This window comes from Oncorhynchus kisutch, linkage group LG12 (genome assembly GCF_002021735.2).
Source record: "Oncorhynchus kisutch isolate 150728-3 linkage group LG12, Okis_V2, whole genome shotgun sequence".
Lineage (NCBI taxonomy): Eukaryota > Metazoa > Chordata > Actinopteri > Salmoniformes > Salmonidae > Oncorhynchus > Oncorhynchus kisutch.
Genome location: NC_034185.2, coordinates 6465196 through 6485797, shown reverse-complemented (window position 1 = coordinate 6485797; position 20602 = coordinate 6465196). Strand labels below are relative to the sequence as shown.

Sequence of the window (20602 nt, the reverse complement as noted above, 5' to 3'; positions counted from 1 at the left end):
TCTTTAGATCCCCCGTGGAACATTAATAACAACATTCCTGTGTCATTAATATTGTTCCCAAAGGTCTTCTGTAGACAAAGGGATTTGTTTCCCAATACTGCAGGGCAAGAAAGAGTTTCGGCTAACTATTTATTACCGGCTGTTAAGTCATAACTCCCCCCCCCGCACTTCAATTTATGAAGTTTAGAATACGGCTGTAACGTAACAAGATGTAGAAAAAAGTTAAGGTCTGAATACTTTCTGAAGAACTATATGTATCCACCTCCATTACCTCGTACCTCTGGACAGGGACTCAGTACTGGTACTCTGTGTGTATTTAGACAAGTTATTACCTCGTACCCCTGGACAGGGACTCAGTACTGGTACTCTGTGTATATAGACAAGTTGTCATTGTGTATTTTATTATTTTTCTCTACATTGTTGGGAAGGGCCTGTAAGTAATCATTTAACTGTTAGTCTATACCTGTTGTTTGACCTGTGATGAATGTGTATTTGATTTGTCTCTTCTCCCTGTCAGTCCATGAAGGCTCCAGATCTGAAGGACAGGCTGGAGGAATCGGAGAAGCTGATCCAGGAGATGACTGTTACCTGGGAGCAGAAATTACGCAAGACTGAGGCAGTCGCTCAGGTTGCTACACGTACAGTCCTGCTGTACTGATAGTTTTCTGTGTTTTATTATGTTTCTTTCCTCACACGCAGCTAGAATCTCTAGGTATCTCTCTCCAGTCTACGACTGTCTGCTGTCTTTACTACTGTCCACTGTGTGGTGTGTGTGTGTATTGTAGGAGCGCCAGAAACAGTTGTAGTCTCTAGGTATCGCTCTCCAGTCTACGACTGTGTGTACTGTAGGAGAGACCGAAACATTTGGTGTCTCTAGGTATCTCTCTCCAGTCTACGACTGTCTAATGTCTTTACTACTGTCCACTGTGTGTGTACTGTAGGAGAGACCAAAACAGTTGGTGTCTCTAGGTATCTCTCTCCAGTCATCTATCTTCTATGTTGTGCTGTAGGAGCGTCAGAAACAGTTGGAGTCTCTAGGCATCTCTCTCCAGTCGTCTGGTATCAGAGTGGTAGATGACAAGTGTTTCCTTGTCAACCTCAACGCTGACCCTGCCCTCAACGAACTGCTGGTCTACTACCTAAAGGTACAGTCAGCAACTTATCCTATTCACAGATCTTAAAGCTACAATCTGGGATTTTTTTTTCTTCTTCATGGTAGTGATTGAGTCCTGTGTGCAGGCTTGGCTGACGTAATAACATATTAACCCACCTGTCTATGGTCTGTCCCATGTTTGTGTCCCGTGTGTAGGAGCACACGCGTGTTGGCTCTGCTGACTCTCAGGATATCCAGCTGTGTGGTATGGCCATCCACCCTGAACACTGTGTCATCAACATCACCGCTGAGACTGGAGTGGTGCTCACACCACACCGCACCGCACGGTAGGACTACACACACACACACCGCACACACACACTCTGTAACGCACGGTAGGGCTACACACACACACACTGTAACGCACGGTAGGTCTACACACACACCGCACACACACACACACACACTGTAACGCACGGTAGGGCTACACACACACAGACACACTGTAACGCACGGTAGGGTTACACACACACACACACCACAATGCACGGTACAAAACTGCTATAGTTAGTTTCTGTTACATCTACTGTAAATAGTCATGACTGTCTCTGTCTGCAGTACGTGTGTGAATGGCTCTTCAGTCACCAACCCAGTCCAGCTTCACCATGGAGACCGCATCCTGTGGGGAAACAACCACTTCTTCAGGTCGATGAGTTTACAGAACAGCTGTCTCCCTCTACTTGAGTGGCAGCTGTTCTGTTGTATTGAAGCCATTAATTCACAAACACTGTTGTTTTGGTTAAAGCCGCTCTCTTGCTCTGTCGCTCTCAGGATCAACCTGCCCAGACACCTGGCCCATGCGGGGGGTGAGGATGAGGAGGGTGGTGTGATGAAGAGTTTCCTCAGTACTGACCAGTTGGAGGTGGACTTTGATACGGCCAGTGACGTCTCCAGCGAGGTCAGCTTCGGATACGATTTCGCCCAGACAGAGGTCATGATGAAAGGCATGGGCAACAACGGTGACAATTTTTTTACATTGTAGTCATTTGGCAGACACTCTTATCCAGAGAGACTTACATTGCATTCATCTAAGGTAGATACAGACATGTTCAGTCAGTCTGATCTCAGATCCATTCGTTTTCCTACGTTTCATCACTAACCCCTCCCTTCCGCTCCCCCCCTCTCCCCCCGCTCCTCCCCTCCTGCTCTCTCCCTCCCACTCCCCTCCCGCTCCCCCCCTCTCCCCCCTCCCTCCCAGACCCCATGCAGTCTGTCCTCCAGACGTTGGAGCGACAGCACGAGGAGGAGAAGAGGACGGCTCTGGAGCGACAGAGACAGATGTACGAGCAGGAGCTGCAGCAGCTGAGGAAGAGGCTCCCTCCTGCAGAGAAACACACCCTGCTGCCTGCAGACCTGGAGCCAGCCGGTCCCTCGGCAGCATCGCTCGCATCATCACCCTGCGCCCAGACACGCATGCGCCGCTGGAGCGAGGACAGGTGAGGGGTCAAGGGTTAAACGGCCACGAAACAAGTTACTTTGACACAGCTCCTCATACATACTGAATCGGCAGGAAGCATCTAGATCATCACATAGTAACTGACAGGTTGGTTCAAATCTCTGCATGGTGTAGAGAGGCAGTGATGACCTGCTGGTCCAATAACCATCCCTAACCCTCTGTCTCACTCTCCGTGCTGTAGAGAGGCCATGATGACGCGTAGCCTGCGAAGGCTGAGACAACAGATCGTCAGAGCTAACCTGCTGGTGCAGGAGGCTGGCTTCATAGCTGAGGAACTCAACAAGAGGACGGAGTACCTGGTCACACTGCAAATACCTGCTGCTAACCTCAATGCCAACAGAAAGGTAGGGTGTTGTGTGTGTGTGTGTGTGTGTGTGTAAGAGGGGGGAAAGTTCTGTGTTTGACTGACTGCGCAGTAACTACCATGATAACACTATCAGCTTTACAGTACACAGTCAGACAAATACTGACAAAAGTGCTATGTGTCTCTGCATTGCTTTCATGTGAGGTGTTGCAGTGGGTTTTGTGTGTCTCTTTGTCTCTCTCTGTCTCTGTCTGTCTCTCTCTGTCTCTCTCTGTCTCTCTCTGGCAACCTATATCAATGGTTCATTTTCTTCCCCTCATGCTTTAAAACTGTGGAATACCACAGGGCAGCTGCCTTGGGCCACTTTTTTACTTAATAACTATTTATGTACAAGTTACTTTGACACAGCTCCTCATACATACTGAATCAGCAGGAAGCATCTAGATCATCACATAGTAACTGACAGGTTGGTTCAAATCTCTGCATTGTGTAGAGAGGCAGTGATGACCTGCTGGTCCAATAACCATCCCTAACCCTCTGTCTCACTCTCCGTGCTGTAGAGAGGCAGTGATGACCTGCTGGTCCAATAACCATCCCTAACCCTCTGTCTCACTCTCCGTGCTGTAGAGAGGCAGTGATGACCTGCTGGTCCAATAACCAATAAAATATAAATATATATCTATCAACGACCTTCCTTATGCCTTATCTGAAACTCAAACTACTATATTTGCAGATATTACAATTTATGCATCAAGACAATCGGTTCAACAGGTACAGTAAGCTCTACAAGTAGACCTGGGAAATATCAGGGAGTGGGTTTGAACATACTTGTTTTAATCACCAAGAAAACCAAGATTATGTTGGTCTGATCCACCAGGAACACAATTAAGTACGGGGGAAGTACAAATTGAGGAAGTGGCAGAAACCAAACTACTGGGAGTGCAGCAACGGCTTATCATGGTCGTCTCAAATAACTTATCTATGTATAAAAATATATATTTTTTTAAATATATATATATATATATATATATATATATATATATATATATATATATATATATAAAAACTGCATGCATGATCAAAAGGATAGCAAAATATTTACCAGGAAAGATTCTTAAGCAAATAACCCAATCATTTATTGGGAGTCAGGTGGACGACTGTTCTGTGATCTGGGGAAATACAACAGCAGGTGAAATTAGGAGGCTACAGATTAATTGGGGCGGCGGGTTAGAGGCGGGTAGCCTAGCGGTTAGAGGCGGGTAGCCTAGCGGTTAGAGGCGGGTAGCCTAGTAGCCAGAAGGTTGCAAGATCGAATCCCCGAGCAGACAAAGTAAAAATGTTGTTCTGCCCCTGAACAAGGCAGTTAACCCACTGTTCCTAGGCCCTCATTGTAAATAAGAATTTGTTCTTAACTGACTTGTCTGGTAAAATAAAATTAAATAAATCTAATTAAAAAGAACAAAGGATTGTTTTAAAGTGGAGATATGGTTCTTCTGTTGTAGTCATGTACAATGCTCTTGGTTGGTCAATCAATCAACAAGATCATTGAAAAAACAACATGCTTATTGTATCTCACCATTTGAAAACGGACAAACTGTATTCAGTTGGTAAGAGACAGACATTCAGTAAGTAAGAATAGATTGTCCAGACAGAAAAGAGAAATAGGCAAAATAACATGTCGATTTTAGAGCAGTAAAGAAATTTAATAATATATCTGAGCAAACCAGACACCTTTCAATTATATAAATGTAATTAATACTTTAAAAACATTTTTCCTAGGCTAGCCTAGTGGTTAGAGAGTTGGACTAGTAATCAGAAGGTTGCAAGTTCAAACCCCCGAGCTGACAAGGTACAAATCTGTCGTTCTGCCCCTGGACAGGCAGTTAACCCACTGTTCCTAGGCCGTCATTGTAAATAAGAATTAGTTCTTAACTGACTTGTCTAGTAAAATAAAAGGTTAAATAAATCAATTTAAAAAGAACAAAGCAGCTAGGATTGTTTTAAGGTGTATATATGGTTCTTCTGTTGTGGTCTGCTCTTGGTTGGTCATCAATCAACAAGATCATTGAAAAAAACAACATGCTTATTGTACCATTTGAAAAATGGCCAAACTGTATTCATAGCAGTATTCAGTATAAAGAGTAGGAACAGATTGTCCCCCATCTATGTGTTATACAGACAGAAAAGAGAAATAGGCAAAATAACATGTTGATTTTAGAGCAGTAAAGAAATGTTATAATATATCTGAGCAAACCAGACACCTTTCAATTATATAAATGTAATTAATACTTTTAAAACCATTTTAGTATAATACATTGGACCGTTGTGCTGGATGAAGGAATCGATCTGTATTTATATTTATCTGGTCACTATGTTAGTGTATTATGTCTGTAACAGTGTGTTATATGTGATCCTATTCTAAATTTGTTTTTTTAATGTTTAAGGACTCTTGGAAGATTAGTCGAAATGAGATCCTAATAAAATCTCTCTCCAGCGTGATGCGGTGCTGAGTGAGCCCGCGGTGCAGGTGAGGCGTAAGGGGAAAGGAAAACAGATCTGGGCTCTGGAGAAGATGGAGAACAGACTGGTGGACATGAGAGAACTGTACCAGGAGTGGAAGGACTATGACGAAGACAACCCTGTGAGTTTACAACCCGTGTGTGTGTGTGAAGTTGAAGTTGAGTGATGTGGTTAACTACTTCTAAGACACGAGACTCTAGATTGTCTCAAAGTTTACCCCTTCCCTCCTGTTCTTCATTGTTCTGATCTAAAATAACTAACCAGAGTTAACATACTGTATACTACATACATAATGAGTGGCCAAAATAATGACACAAATATTGAAAATGACACAAATATTAATTTCCACAGATGTTACTATGGAATACTGAAGTATAATTACTTTTATTGACAATTACATGGGGTTGATGCAAATAGTGAATATTTGCAGTGTTGACCCTTCTTTTTCAAGACCTCTGCAATCCGCCCTGGCATACTGCCAATTAACTTCTGGGCCACATCATGACTGATGATGACGGCACATGGTTCCTTACAGGTAACCATGGTTGACAGAGGAAGAACAAGGATTTTTTATTTTTATTTTATTTAACCAGGCAAGTCAGTTAAGAACAAATTCTTATTTTCAATGACGGCCTAGGAACAGTGGGTTAACTGCCTGTTCAGGAGCAGAACGACAGATTTGTACCTTGTCAGCTCGGGGGTTTGAACTTGCAACCTTCCGGTTACTAGTCCAACGCTCTATCCACTAGGGCTACCCTGCCGCCCCAATGATCCCAAGCACCACCCTCCTTTTGAAGCTTCCAGTCTGTTTTTCAAACTCAATCAGCATGACAGAGTGATCTCCAGCCTTGTCCTCGTCAACACTCACACCTGTGTTAATGAGAGAATCACTGACATGTCAGCTAGTCTTTTTGTGCCAGGGCTAAAATGCAGTGGAAATGTTTTTTTTGGGTGATTCAGTTCATTTGCATGGCAAAAATGGACTTTGCAATTAATTGCAATTCATCTGATCACTCGTCATAACATTCTGGAGTATATGCAAATTGCCATAATGCAAATGAGGCAGCAGACTTTGAAAATGAATATTTGTGTCATTCTCAAACCTTTTGGCCATGACTGTGTGTGTACTATTAGTTTACTGTAAACGAACAGTATCCTTTCAGTTAAGCTTACTAGCGCTTTTTGCCTGTCTACCAGAAGTTGATGCTGTTGCTATGCAACCTCTTGCTAGCTAGTTAGCATAACAAATGACTAGACAATTTACGACTTCGGGTGTGTTCTTAAATTCAATTTTGAGTGCCAGAGAGCGCTTGTAAATTCAGAGCGTTGTCACATTGTTTGTAAATTCAGAGCGTTTCGCCCTCTGAGCGCATACTGGACGCTTGGGCCGAGGAGTCGGGTTGATTTTGGTTCTGACCTTACAACGGCAGTCAAGCACCCAGGCTAGCGTTGGCTGGCTTGCTAGCTACTTCCAGACACCAATGAGGCCACTCTGCCAAATTTACTCTGCCTAGCAGAGCTGGGTAGGCTGTTTTCATGGTATCTAGAGCGTTGGTGACTGTACCTGTGCTGCTGGCAATAGTTTAATTATGCTTTTTTTCCGCCATTTTCTTCACATCTGAAAATGTGAAGCCATTTCCTGAAGAATTGCATTATGGGTCCCAAAGTTACAGATATAGTGTTCTCTGCATTTCTACTTAGAATGACACCCGGGAACATTTTGGCATACTAACTATATCCATACTATGACCATTAAGCATACTATATACTCAATTCACATCACAAATAGTACGGTTGGTGTGAGTATTCGAACACAGCTCAGGTGTAAGGCCAACGTAATGACCAACTGCCTCCATATTGTTTTCACTGGTCCAGTCCTTTCCAATCATTTCAGATGAAGAAGAGCGTTTAAAAAAATAAAAGTGGATAGTGCCCTAGTCTACTGCCTCACCCTGTCTCCCCTCTCACCCTGTCTCCCCTCTCACCCTGTGTCTCCCTCTCACCCTGTGTCTCCCTCTCACCCTGTGTCTCCCTCTCACTCTGTGTCTCCCTCTCACTCTGTGTCTCCCTCTCACCCTGTGTCTCCCTCTCACCCTGTGTCTCCCTCTCACCCTGTGTCTCCCTCTCACCCTGTGTCTCCCTCTCACCCTGTGTCTCCCTCTCACCCTGTGTCTCCCCTCTCACCCTGTGTCTCCCCTCTCACCCTGTGTCTCCCCTCTCACCCTGTGTCTCCCCTCTCACCCTGTGTCTCCCCTCTCACCCTGTCTCCCCTCTCACCCTGTGTCTCCCCTCTCACCCTGTGTCTCCCTCTCACCCTGTCTCCCCTCTCACCCTGTGTCTCCCCTCTCACCCTGTGTCTCCCCTCTCACCCTGTGTCTCCCCTCTCACCCTGTGTCTCCCCTCTCACCCTGTGTCTCCCCTCTCACCCTGTGTCTCCCTCTCACCCTGTGTCTCCCTCTCACCCTGTGTCTCCCTCTCACCCTGTGTCTCCCTCTCACCCTGTGTCTCCCTTCTCACCCTGTGTCTCCCTCTCACCCTGTGTCTCCCTCTCACCCTGTGTCTCCCTCTCACCCTGTGTCTCCCTCTCACCCTGTGTCTCCCTCTCACCCTGTGTCTCCCTCTCACCCTGTGTCTCCCTCTCACCCTGTGTCTCCCTCTCACCCTGTGTCTCCCTCACCCTGTCTCTTCCTCTCACCCTGTCTCTTCCTCTCACACCCTGTCTCTCCCTTCCTGTCTCCCCCTTCCTGTCTCCCCTCTCACCCTCTCACCCTGTCTCCCCTCTCACCCTGTCTCCCCTCTCACCCTGTCTCCCCTCTCACCCTGTCTCCCCTCTCACCCTGTCTCCCCTCTCACCCTGTCTCTCTCCCTTCCTGGCCCGCCCTCCGTCACCCTGTCTCCCCCTCTCACCCTGTCTCTCCCGTCCTGTCTCCCCTTCTTCATGTCTCCCTCTCACCCTGTCTCCTCCTGTCTCCCCTCTCACCCTGTCTCTCCCTCTCACCCTGTCTCTCCCTGTCTCCCCTCTCACCCTGTCTCTCCCCTTCCTGTCTCCCCGTCCGGTCTCCCCTCTCTCCGGTCTCCCTCTCTCCCTGTCCTCCCTCTCAACCCGGTCTCTCCTTCCTGTCGTCTCTCCTTCCTGTCTCTCTCTCAAAAAACCTCCTGCCTGTCTCTCTCTCACACTGTCTCTCTCTCACCCTGTCTCCTCTCGCAACCCTGTCTCCCCCTCTCACCCTGTCTCCCTCTCACTTCCGGTCTCCCCTTCACCTGTCTCTCCCCTCTCACCCTGTCTCCCCTCTCACCCTGTCTCCCTCGCACCCTGGTCTCCCCTCTCACCCTGTCTCCCCTCTCACCCTGTCTCCCCTCTCCCACCGTCTCTCTCTCACCCTGTCTCCCCTCTCACCCTGTCTCCCCTCTCACCCTGTCTCCCCCTCTCACCCTGTCTCCCCTCTCACCCTGTCTCTCCCTTCCTGTCTCCCCCTTCCTGTCTCCCCTCTCACCCTGTCTCCCCTCTCACCCTGTCTTCCCTCTCACCCTGTCTCTCCCTGTCTCCCCTCTCACCCTGTCTCTCCCTTCCTGTCTCTCCCTTCCTGTCTCTCTCTCACCCTGTCTCTCTCTCACCCTGTCTCTCTCTCACCCTGTCTCTCTCTCACCCTGTCTCTCTCTCACCCTGTCTCTCTCTCACCCTGTCTCTCTCTCACCCTGTCTCTCTCTCACCCTGTCTCCCCTCTCACCCTGTCTCCCCTCTCACCCTGTCTCTCCTCTCACCCTGTCTCCCCTGTCTCTCCCTCTCACCCTGTCTCTCCCTCTCACCCTGTCTCCCCTCTCACCCTGTCTCCCCTCTCCCACCCTGTCTCCCCTCTCACCCTGTCTCTCCCTTCCTGTCTCTCCCTTCCTGTCTCCCCTCTCACCCTGTCTCCTCTCTCACCCTGTCTCCCCTCTCCCACCCTGTCTCCCCTCTCACCCTGTCTCCCCTCTCACCCTGTCTCTCCCTTCCTGTCTCTCCCTTCCTGTCTCCCCTCTCACCCTGTCTCCCCTCTCACCCTGTCTCTCCCTTCCTGTCTCTCCCTTCCTGTCTCCCCTCTCACCCTGTCTCCCCTCTCACCCTGTCTCCCCCTGTCACCCCTCTCACCCTGTCTCTCCCTTCCTGTCTCTCTCTCACCCTGTCTCTCTCTCACCCTGTCTCTCTCTCACCCTGTCTCTCTCTCACCCTGTCTCTCTCTCACCCTGTCTCCTCTCTCACCCTGTCTCCCCTCTCACCCTGTCTCCTCTCTCACCCTGTCTCCCCTCTCACCCTGTCTCCCCTCTCACCCTGTCTCCCCTCTCACCCGGTCTCCCCTCTCACCCGGTCTCCCCTCTCACCCGGTCTCCCCTCTCACCCGGTCTCCCCTCTCACCCGGTCTCCCCTCTCACCCGGTCTCCCCTCTCACCCGGTCTCCCCTCTCACCCGGTCTCCCCTCTCACCCGGTCTCCCCTCTCACCCTGTCTCTCCCTTCCTGTCTCTCTCTCTCACCCGGTCTCCCCTCTCACCCGGTCTCCCCTCTCACCCGGTCTCCCCTCTCACCCGGTCTCTCCCTTCCTGTCTCTCCCTTCCTGTCTCTCCCTTCCTGTCTCTCCCTTCCTGTCTCTCCCTTCCTGTCTCTCCCTTCCTGTCTCTCCCTTCCTGTCTCCCTCTCCTCCTCTCTCCCTCTGTCTAGGTGATGCGTTCTTACTTCAAGCGTGCCGACCCGTTCTTCGACGAGCAGGAGAACCACAGTCTGATAGGAGTGGCCAACGTGTTTCTGGCCTGTCTCTTCTACGACGTCAAGCTGCAGTACGCTGTACCCATCATCAACCAGAAGGGAGAGGTGTGCGTGTGCGTGTGTGTGTGTGTTCATCTCATTAAGCTGCAGTGCCCGTCATCAATCAGATTACGTGGGTGACATGTCAGACAAATTATGCTAAAAGTTCAGTCATTAGTTAACCTCATACACTCGTACCCGTATGTATACAGGTTGAACATGGCAGAATTGGACATAAATGCCTACATTTGGAGCTCAGTGGCTGTACAGCAACATGCTATAGATGAGGTCAGAGCTCAGTGGCTGTTCAGTAACATGCTATAGATGAGGTCAGAGCTCAGTGGCTGTTCAGTAAACATGCTATAGATGATGTCAGAGCTCAGTGGCTGTACAGGAACATGCTATAGATGAGGTCAGAGCTCAGTGTCTGTTCAGTAACATGCTATAGATGAGGTCAGAGCTCAGTGGCTGTTCAGTAAACATGCTATAGATGAGGTCAGAGCTCAGTGTCTGTTCAGTAACATGCTATAGATGAGGTCAGAGCTCAGTGGCTGTACAGTAACATGCTATAGATGATGTTAGAGCTCCGCCTCTGCTCTTCTGTCTGGGTTTTGATTGACAGTCTTTCTGATCTTCTGCACCTCGCTCGACATAAAGTTGCCCCGATCCCTCCCACTGATTGGCCAACTTTAGAAATGTTGTCTGAGTGAGGGAAATGTTTTGTTGTCTGAGTGAGGGAAATGTTTTGTTGTCTGAGTGAGGGAAATGTTTTGTTGTCTGAGTGAGGGAAATGTTTTGTTGTCTGAGTGAGGGAAATGTTTTGTTGTCTGAGTGAGGGGAAATGTTTTGTTGTCTGAGTGAGGGGAAATGTTTTGTTGTCTGAGTGAGGGGAAATGTTTTGTCTGAGTGAGGGGAAATGTTTTGTTGTCTGAGTGAGGGGAAATGTTTTGTTGTCTGAGTGAGGGGAAATGTTTTGTTGTCTGAGTGAGGGAAATGTTTTGTTGTCTGAGTGAGGGGAAATGTTTTGTTGTCTGAGTGAGGGGAAATGTTTTGTTGTCTGAGTGAGGGGAAATGTTTTGTCTGAGTGAGGGGAAATGTTTTGTTGTCTGAGTGAGGGGAAATGTTTTGTTGTCTGAGTGAGGGAAATGTTTGTTGTCTGAGTGAGGGGAAATGTTTTGTTGTCTGAGTGAGGGAAATGTTTTGTTGTCTGAGTGAGGGAAAATGTTTTAAATTTAAGGGGAGTCTATTTAAAAATATATATAATCCTGTTGAGGATTATAATAAATACAGCTCTGATGTCATACAAACCAATCACCTGTGAGTCCAAATGTGCAATTTACATTTCCAAATAATATATATATCTCATGTCATATATACAGTGTCAACGTTTATAATCACTAGGTTAGCTGTGCATGGTGACACGGCGTCGTGCTCTGGGTTGTTCTGAACACAATGAGCCTGTTTTGTCGTCTCTCACACACCTGAATCCTCTCAGGACTCCTTTCTATGGGCACCAATGGGATGATCTGTTTCCCTGAATTACACATGAAAGCCCAACACTGTAATGTTTTATATAACTGAGCTAGTCATGTTGGCCATAGAAGAAGCTTTCAAATGATGCCCACCTGACCCTGATTGGTGTTTTATAAATGGTCTGTTTTAGGGTTGCCTAAACGACAGTTGTGGGGACGCTGTTTTGTGTCCCAAACAAAACAACTACAAGTGTCCTTGCTCTAGTTCCTCGACGACTCAGCGAGGAGAGCTCAAAAAAGCAAACGTATAGTGGAAGACTCTTCTTTGAGTCATAAAAGTGCATTGAAATGAACTGTGTACACTGGAGAGATGTGTGGGGCCACTTGGAGACACCAGTTAGACCTCTCTCTGAAACCCTGTGAGGCAACCAGTTAGTCCTCTCACTGAAACCCTGTGAGGCAACCAGTTAGTCCTCTCACTGAAACCCTGTGAGGCAACCAGTTAGTCCTCTCACTGAAACCCTGTGGGGCAACCAGTTAGTCCTCTCACTGAAACCCTGTGAGGCAACCAGTTAGTCCTCTCACTGAAACCCTGTGAGGCAACCAGTTAGTCCTCTCACTGAAACCCTGTGAGGCAACCAGTTAGTCCTCTCACTGAAACCCTTGTTGTTTCTTTGTCTTACGTTGCACCTACACCACATTATCCCAGGAATATTCTCGTCATGTTACTGAATGTACCCAGAGTGTTTTCAGATTTCGTTAACAACTGTGGTGAAACGTACAGTAAAACACGTAAAATCAACAGTGTAAAGTTTGGATTTTTTGGGATCTTGTTGCCTTTTTTTGTCTAATAATGTCCCTGTGATCTCCAAAATGTTTCCCTTTTCAATTGCCTCCATGGTTTATGTATTTTCAGATTGTTTTCTTTTAAATAAACTTTTCCAATAATATAGGCCAATATCCCCGCAGTGTAAAGGGTTAATGAGATTGTTTGTCTTTCTGTCTGTTAGGTGGCAGGGCGTCTCCATGTAGAGGTGTGGCGGGGAAGCGAGGGGCTGGAGGAGACTACTGCAGATGGAGAGACTCGCAAAATGGAGTGTGTGGTAAGAGATTTTCAACAGAGACACTGAAACCTCCGGTCCTGGAGCACGTTCTGAGAAAGAAATGAATCAAAATCAATTTGTCACATGTGCTGAATACAACAGGTGTAGTAAACCTTACAGTGAAATGCTGAATACAACAGGTGTAGTAGACCTTACAGTGAAATGCTGAATACAACAGGTGTAGTAAACCTTACAGTGAAATGCTGAATACAACAGGTGTAGTAGACCTCATAGTGAAATGCTGAATACAACAGGTGTAGTAGACCTTACAGTGAAATGCTGAATACAACAGGTGTAGGTAGACCTTATAGTGAAATGCTGAATACAACAGGTGTAGTAGACCTTACAGTGAAATGCTGAATACAACAGGTGTAGTAGACCTTACAGTGAAATGCTGAATACAACAGGTGTAGTACACCTTAGTGAAATGCTGAATACAACAGGTGTAGATAGACCTTACAGTGAAATGCTGAATACAACAGGTGTAGGTAGACCTTACAGTGAAATGCTGAATACAACAGGTGTAGTAGACCTTACAGTGAAATGCTGAATACAACAGGTGTAGTAAACCTTACAGTGAAATGCTGAATACAACAGGTGTAGTAGACCTCATAGTGAAATGCTGAATACAACAGGTGTAGGTAGACCTTATAGTGAAATGCTGAATACAACAGGTGTAGTAGACCTTACAGTGAAATGCTGAATACAACAGGTGTAGTAGACCTTACAGTGAAATGCTGAATACAACAGGTGTAGTACACCTTAGTGAAATGCTGAATACAACAGGTGTAGGTAGACCTTACAGTGAAATGCTGAATACAACAGGTGTAGGTAGACCTTACAGTGAAATGCTGAATACAACAGGTGTAGGTAGACCTTACAGTGAAATGCTGAATACAACAGGTGTAGGTAGACCTTACAGTGAAATGCTGAATACAACAGGTATAGGTAGACCTTACAGTGAAATGCTTACTTACGAGCCCTTAACAATGCAGTTTTTAGAAAAAACATAAAAAAATAAATGTGAATGTAAGAGATAAGAATAACAAATAATTAAAGAGCAGCAGTAAATAACAATATCTTGGCTATAAAGAGTCAATGTGGAGGCTATATACAGGGGGTACCGGTACAGAGTCAATGTGGAGGCTATATACAGGGGGTACCGGTACAGAGTCAATGTGGAGGCTATATACAGGGTGTTACGGTACAGAGTCAATGTGGAGGCTATATACAGGGGGTACCGGTACAGAGTCAATGTGGAGGCTATATACAGGGTGTTACGGTACAGAGTCAATGTGGAGGCTATATACAGGGTATTACGGTACAGAGTCAATGTGGAGGCTATATACAGGGTGTTACGGTACAGAGTCAATGTGGAGGCTATATACAGGGTATTACAGTACAGAGTCAATGTGGAGGCTATATACAGGGTGTTACGGTACAGAGTCAATGTGGAGGCTATATACAGGGTATTACAGTACAGAGTCAATGTGGAGGCTATATACAGGGTGTTACGGTACAGAGTCAATGTGGAGGCTATATACAGGGTGTTACGGTACAGAGTCAATGTGGAGGCTATATACAGGGTATTACAGTACAGAGTCAATGTGGAGGCTATATACAGGGGGTACCGGTACAGAGTCAATGTGGAGGCTATATACAGGGTATTACGGTACAGAGTCAATGTGGAGGCTATATACAGGGTGTTACGGTACAGAGTCAATGTGGAGGCTATATACAGGGTGTTACGGTACAGAGTCAATGTGGAGGCTATATACAGGGTATTACGGTACAGAGTCAATGTGGAGGCTATATACAGGGTGTTACGGTACAGAGTCAATGTGGAGGCTATATACAGGGTGTTACGGTACAGAGTCAATGTGGAGGCTATATACAGGGTATTACAGTACAGAGTCAATGTGGAGGCTATATACAGGGTGTTACGGTACAGAGTCAATGTGGAGGCTATATACAGGGTGTTACGGTACAGAGTCAATGTGGAGGCTATATACAGGGTATTACAGTACAGAGTCAATGTGGAGGCTATATACAGGGGGTACCGGTACAGAGTCAATGTGGAGGCTATATACAGGGTATTACGGTACAGAGTCAATGTGGAGGCTATATACAGGGTGTTACGGTACAGAGTCAATGTGGAGGCTATATACAGGGTGTTACGGTACAGAGTCAATGTGGAGGCTATATACAGGGTATTACGGTACAGAGTCAATGTGGAGGCTATATACAGGGTGTTACGGTACAGAGTCAATGTGGAGGCTATATACAGGGTGTTACGGTACAGAGTCAATGTGGAGGCTATATACAGGGTGTTACAGTACAGAGTCAATGTGGAGGCTATATACAGGGGGTACCGGTACAGAGTCAATGTGGAGGCTATATACAGGGTGTTACGGTACAGAGTCAATGTGGAGGCTATATACAGGGTATTACAGTACAGAGTCAATGTGGAGGCTATATACAGGGGGTACCGGTACAGAGTCAATGTGGAGGCTATATACAGGGGGTACCGGTACAGAGTCAATGTGGAGGCTATATACAGGGGGTACCGGTACAGAGTCAATGTGGAGGCTATATACAGGGGGTACCGGTACAGAGTCAATGTGGAGGCTATATACAGGGTGTTACGGTACAGAGTCAATGTGGAGGCTATATACAGGGGGTACCGGTACAGAGTCAATGTGGAGGCTATATACAGGGGGTACCGGTACAGAGTCAATGTGGAGGCTATATACAGGGGGTACCGGTACAGAGTCAATGTGGAGGCTATATACAGGGGGTACCGGTACAGAGTCAATGTGGAGGCTATATACAGGGGGTACCGGTACAGAGTCAATGTGGAGGCTATATACAGGGTGTTACGGTACAGAGTCAATGTGGATGCTATATACAGGGGGTACCGGTACAGAGTCAATGTGGAGGCTATATACAGGGGGTACCGGTACAGAGCCAATGTGGAGGCTATATACAGGGGGTACCGGTACAGAGCCAATGTGGAGGCTATATACAGGGGGTACCGGTACAGAGTCAATGTGGAGGCTATATACAGGGTATTACGGTACAGAGTCAATGTGGAGGCTATATACAGGGTGTTACGGTACAGAGTCAATGTGGAGGCTATATACAGGGTGTTACGGTACAGAGTCAATGTGGAGGCTATATACAGGGTGTTACGGTACAGAGTCAATGTGGAGGCTATATACAGGGTGTTACGGTACAGAGTCAATGTGGAGGCTATATACAGGGTATTACGGTACAGAGTCAATGTGGAGGATATATACAGGGTGTTACGGTACAGAGTCAATGTGGAGGCTATATACAGGGTGTTACGGTACAGAGTCAATGTGGAGGCTATATACAGGGTGTTACGGTACAGAGTCAATGTGGAGGCTTTATACAGGGTATTACGGTACAGAGTCAATGTGGAGGCTATATACAGGGTGTTACGGTACAGAGTCAATGTGGAGGCTATATACAGGGGGTACCGGTACAGAGTCAATGTGGAGGCTATATACAGGGGGTACCGGTACAGAGTCAATGTGGAGGCTATATACAGGGGGTACCGGTACAGAGTCAATGTGGAGGCTATATACAGGGGGTACCGGTACAGAGTCAATGTGGAGGCTATATACAGGGGGTACCGGTACAGAGCCAATGTGGAGGCTATATACAGGGGGTACCGGTACAGAGCCAATGTGGAGGCTATATACAGGGGGTACCGGTACAGAGTCAATGTGGAGGCTATATACAGGGGGTACCGGTACAGAGTCAATGTGGAGGCTATATACAGGGTGTTACGGTACAGAGTCAATGTGGAGGCTATATACAGGGGGGTACCGGTACAGAGTCAATGTGGAGGCTATATACAGGGTGTTACGGTACAGAGTCAATGTGGAGGCTATATACAGGGTGTTACGGTACAGAGTCAATGTGGAGGCTATATACAGGGTGTTACGGTACAGAGTCAATGTGGAGGCTATATACAGGGTGTTACGGTACAGAGTCAATGTGGAGGCTATATACAGGGGGTACCGGTACAGAGTCAATGTGGAGGCTATATACAGGGGGTACCGGTACAGAGTCAATGTGGAGGCTATATACAGGGTGTTACGGTACAGAGTCAATGTGGAGGCTATATACAGGGGGTACCGGTACAGAGCCAATGTGGAGGCTATATACAGGGGGTACCGGTACAGAGCCAATGTGGAGGCTATATACAGGGGGTACCGGTACAGAGTCAAAGTGGAGGCTATATACAGGGGGTACCGGTACAGAGTCAATGTGGAGGCTATATACAGGGTGTTACGGTACAGAGTCAATGTGGAGGCTATATACAGGGTGTTACGGTACAGAGTCAATGTGGAGGCTATATACAGGGTGTTACGGTACAGAGTCAATGTGGAGGCTATATACAGGGTGTTCCGGTACAGAGTCAATGTGGAGGCTATATACAGGGGGTACCGGTACAGAATCAATGTGCAGGGGGCACCGGTTAGTTGAGGTAATATATACATGTAGAGTTATTAAAGTGACTATGCATAGATAATAACAGAGAGTAGCAGCAGTGTAAAAGGGGGGGGGGGGGGGGGCAATGTGAATAGTCTGGGTAGCCATTTGATTAGATGTTCAGGAGTCTTATGGCTTGGGGTTAGAAGCTGTTTAGAAGGCGCTTGGACCTAGACTTGGCGCTCCGGTACCGCTTGCCGTGCGGTAGCAGAGAGAACAGTTTATGACTAGACTGGCTACTGTTTGACTTCCATTTCGCCATCGCTGTTCTGTCCTCTGCAAACAGTCCAAAATCAATACCTAACCACATTTTTACAACCAATGAATCGCTGGATGCTAATGGTTCAATTTAAAATGGACAGTAATATGTTAGTGTTTTCAAATGTTTGTCTTGTCCATTTTTAAGCGGTGTTTGTTGAATTGATCATTCAGAATCTATAGCCACTTCACTGTGTTATGGAATGTGTCCATATATTCGCTGAGTGTCTTCTCCTCTCTGTCCAGGTGAGGATCCTGCAGGCTACAGGTCTTCCCCGTCACCTGGGTAACTTTGTGTTCTGCCAGTACCACTTCTGGGGGCAGGACGAGCCTGAGTTCATCGCCCCGGAGATGGAGCCCTCACCTCCGTCAGCCATCAGCAAAGAGCCCCTCTGCACCGTGCTGTTTGACAGTAGCAAGGTGGGACTGTGGCTCGGTCACATAGAGACGGGCATAGAAACCTTGATTAGCCGTAGAGGACAGCAGAGTCTCTCTCTCTCTACATATTGTATAGAAAAGCCACAACTTCTGCATGTGTCCTGTGCTATATTGTGTTGGTCGTATTAGATTTGATTAGATTAAACAGACTCGTTGTAACTGAAAGCTGGGTATACAGCTGACAGGAGCAACGTGGGACAAGGGCTAGGCCTGTCACCACAAACACTGAGGCCGTGGCTCGTCTCCTGGGTAACACGGAGGCCGTGGCTCGCTTCCTGGGGAACACGGAGGCCGTGGCTCGCCTCCTGGGAACACTGAGGCTGTGGCTCGTCTCCTGGGAACACTGAGGCTGTGGCTCACTTCCTGGGGAACATGGAGGCCGTGGCTCGCCTCCTGGGAACACTGAGGCTGTGGCTCGCTTCCTGGGGAACATGGAGGCCGTGGCTCGCCTCCTGGGGAACACTGAGGCCGTGGCTCGTCTCCTGGGAACACTGAGGCTGTGGCTCGTTTCCAGGGAACACTGAGGCTGTGGCTCGTTTCCAGGGAACACGGAGGCTGTGGCTCGTCTCCTGGGAACACTGAGGCTGTGGCTCGCTTCCTGGGGAACACGGGGGCCGCCTCCTGGGGAACAGAATTAGTAATAATGAAGTAAGGTAGGACAGAGGAGAAGTCTATCCACATACAGATACTAATCCCTCCAGACATTTTGTATGGCTCTTGTTCTGTGTACAACCAGACTTGGCTCTTGTTCTGTGTACAACCACAGACTTGGGTCTTGTTCTGTGTACAACCAGACTTGGCTCTTGTTCTGTGTACAACCAGACTTGGCTCTTGTTCTGTGTACAACCAGACTTGGCTCTTGTTCTGTGTACAACCAGACTTGGCTCTTGTTCTGTGTACAACCAGACTTGGCTCTTGTTCTGTGTACAACCAGACTTGGCTCTTGTTCTGTGTACAACCAGACTTGGCTCTTGTTCTGTGTACAACCAGACTTGCGAGGACAGACACACCAACTCAAAACCCGGAAACTTGCTGCTTGTTCTTTATTCTCCCTGATTCTGGGAATCCTTCAACCATGATTTTTTGGAAAAGCCAAAACCTTTTGGGAGCGTTTCCAGAGCAAAGCGACATACGTGGCTTAGGAGCTGTGTTGGATCTCATATTCTGACCAAATTGGAATGATTGTGTGTCCAGTGTTTGTCTCATGTGTCTTTTTGTGTGCTCTGTTTGTTTGTTCCCAGGAGATGGAGGTGTGTGTGTCCGAGGAGTTTGTGGAGTTTGTGGCGGAGGGGGCAGTGGCCATCGAGGTATTTGGACATAAGCAGGTCAACCACCGCAGGAACCTGGCTCTCTGGGATCTGGGAGTCATTCAGGCCAAGACACGAACCCTCAGAGAGAGGTAGGTTGGCTGGCTGGCTGGGGGAAGAGGGGTAGGTTGGCTGGCTGGCTGGGGGAAGAGGGGTAGGTTGGCTGGCTGGCTGGGGGAAGAGGGGTAGGTTGGCTGGCTGGTTGGGGGAAGAGGGGTAGGTTGGCTGGCTGGCTGGGGGAAGAGGGGTATGTTGGTTGGCTGGCTGGCTGGCTGGGGGAAGAGGGGTATGGTGATAGGGGTAAACTGGTAGGGGTAGCGGGGTCAGCTGTTGGGGATAGAGGGGTCGGCTGGTAGAGGAGTTGGGGGGTAGAGGGTTTAGGTTGAGGGGTATGCTGATAGGGGTAAACTGGTAGGGATAGAGGGGTCGGCTGTTGGGGATAGAGGGGTCAGCTGGTAGAGGGGTCGGCTGTTGGGGATAGAGGGGTCGGCTGCTGGGGATAGAGGAGTCGGCTGGTAGAGGGTTCTGCTGTTGCGGATAGAGGGGTCGGGGTAACAAACTGAGCAACAAACTCACAAAACATACCAACTTCCCAGCAATGAACTCCCAAACAAAATCAACCTCTAGCAAAATCTCTCTTTAATGACCTCCCAGCAAATCTCTAGCAAATCTCTAGCAAATCTCTCTCAGCAATGACCTCCCAGCAAATCTCTCTCCAAAAATAAAAGATCTCCCTCCTGAACAGAACACTGGCTTTTATATAGCTTCAGAAGGAATGGGTAATTGGAGACAGCTGCATCTTGACGAGGGGGCGGGGTCAGCTCTCCAATTAGCCCTGGAGTCGACCAATCAGCTGCTTGAGGGATTCCAGGAAGCCATTTCCTGAAATAAACACATGCAAATACACAAACTACAACACATAATCTGGGGAACGTAACATGGTATATAACCAGGTGACTGGAGCTGTGGGTTGGTATATATAACCAGGTGACTGGAGCTGTGGGTTGGTATATATAACCAGGTGACTGGAGCTGTGGGTTGGTATATATAACCAGGTGACTGGAGCTGTGGGTTGGTATATATAACCAGGTGACTGGAGCTGTGGGTTGGTATATATAACCAGGTGACTGGAGCTGTGGGTTGGTATATATAACCAGGTGACTGGAGCTGTGGGTTGGTATATATAACCAGGTGACTGGAGCTGTGGGTTGGTATATATAACCAGGTGACTGGAGCTGTGGGTTGGTATATATAACCAGGTGACTGGAGCTGTGGGTTGGTATATATAACCA

The 20602-nt window shown here is 47.6% G+C and overlaps 1 protein-coding gene across 3 annotated transcripts in view; it reads left to right on the top strand.

Moving 5' to 3' along the window:
* Positions 1-20602, top strand: part of LOC109879165 (kinesin-like protein KIF13B) — a 66440-nt gene that overhangs the window by 22762 nt on the left and 23076 nt on the right. For all 3 annotated transcript variants that reach the window (XM_031836782.1, XM_031836779.1, XM_031836780.1), the window contains exons 14-25: positions 518-628; positions 1011-1145; positions 1310-1440; positions 1712-1798; positions 1925-2112; positions 2352-2589; positions 2791-2953; positions 5408-5554; positions 10125-10274; positions 12691-12783; positions 17812-17985; positions 19245-19402. In XM_031836782.1, coding sequence (XP_031692642.1) covers positions 518-628; positions 1011-1145; positions 1310-1440; positions 1712-1798; positions 1925-2112; positions 2352-2589; positions 2791-2953; positions 5408-5554; positions 10125-10274; positions 12691-12783; positions 17812-17985; positions 19245-19402 — 1775 coding nt within the window. The remainder of the gene's footprint in view (positions 1-517; positions 629-1010; positions 1146-1309; positions 1441-1711; positions 1799-1924; positions 2113-2351; positions 2590-2790; positions 2954-5407; positions 5555-10124; positions 10275-12690; positions 12784-17811; positions 17986-19244; positions 19403-20602) is intronic.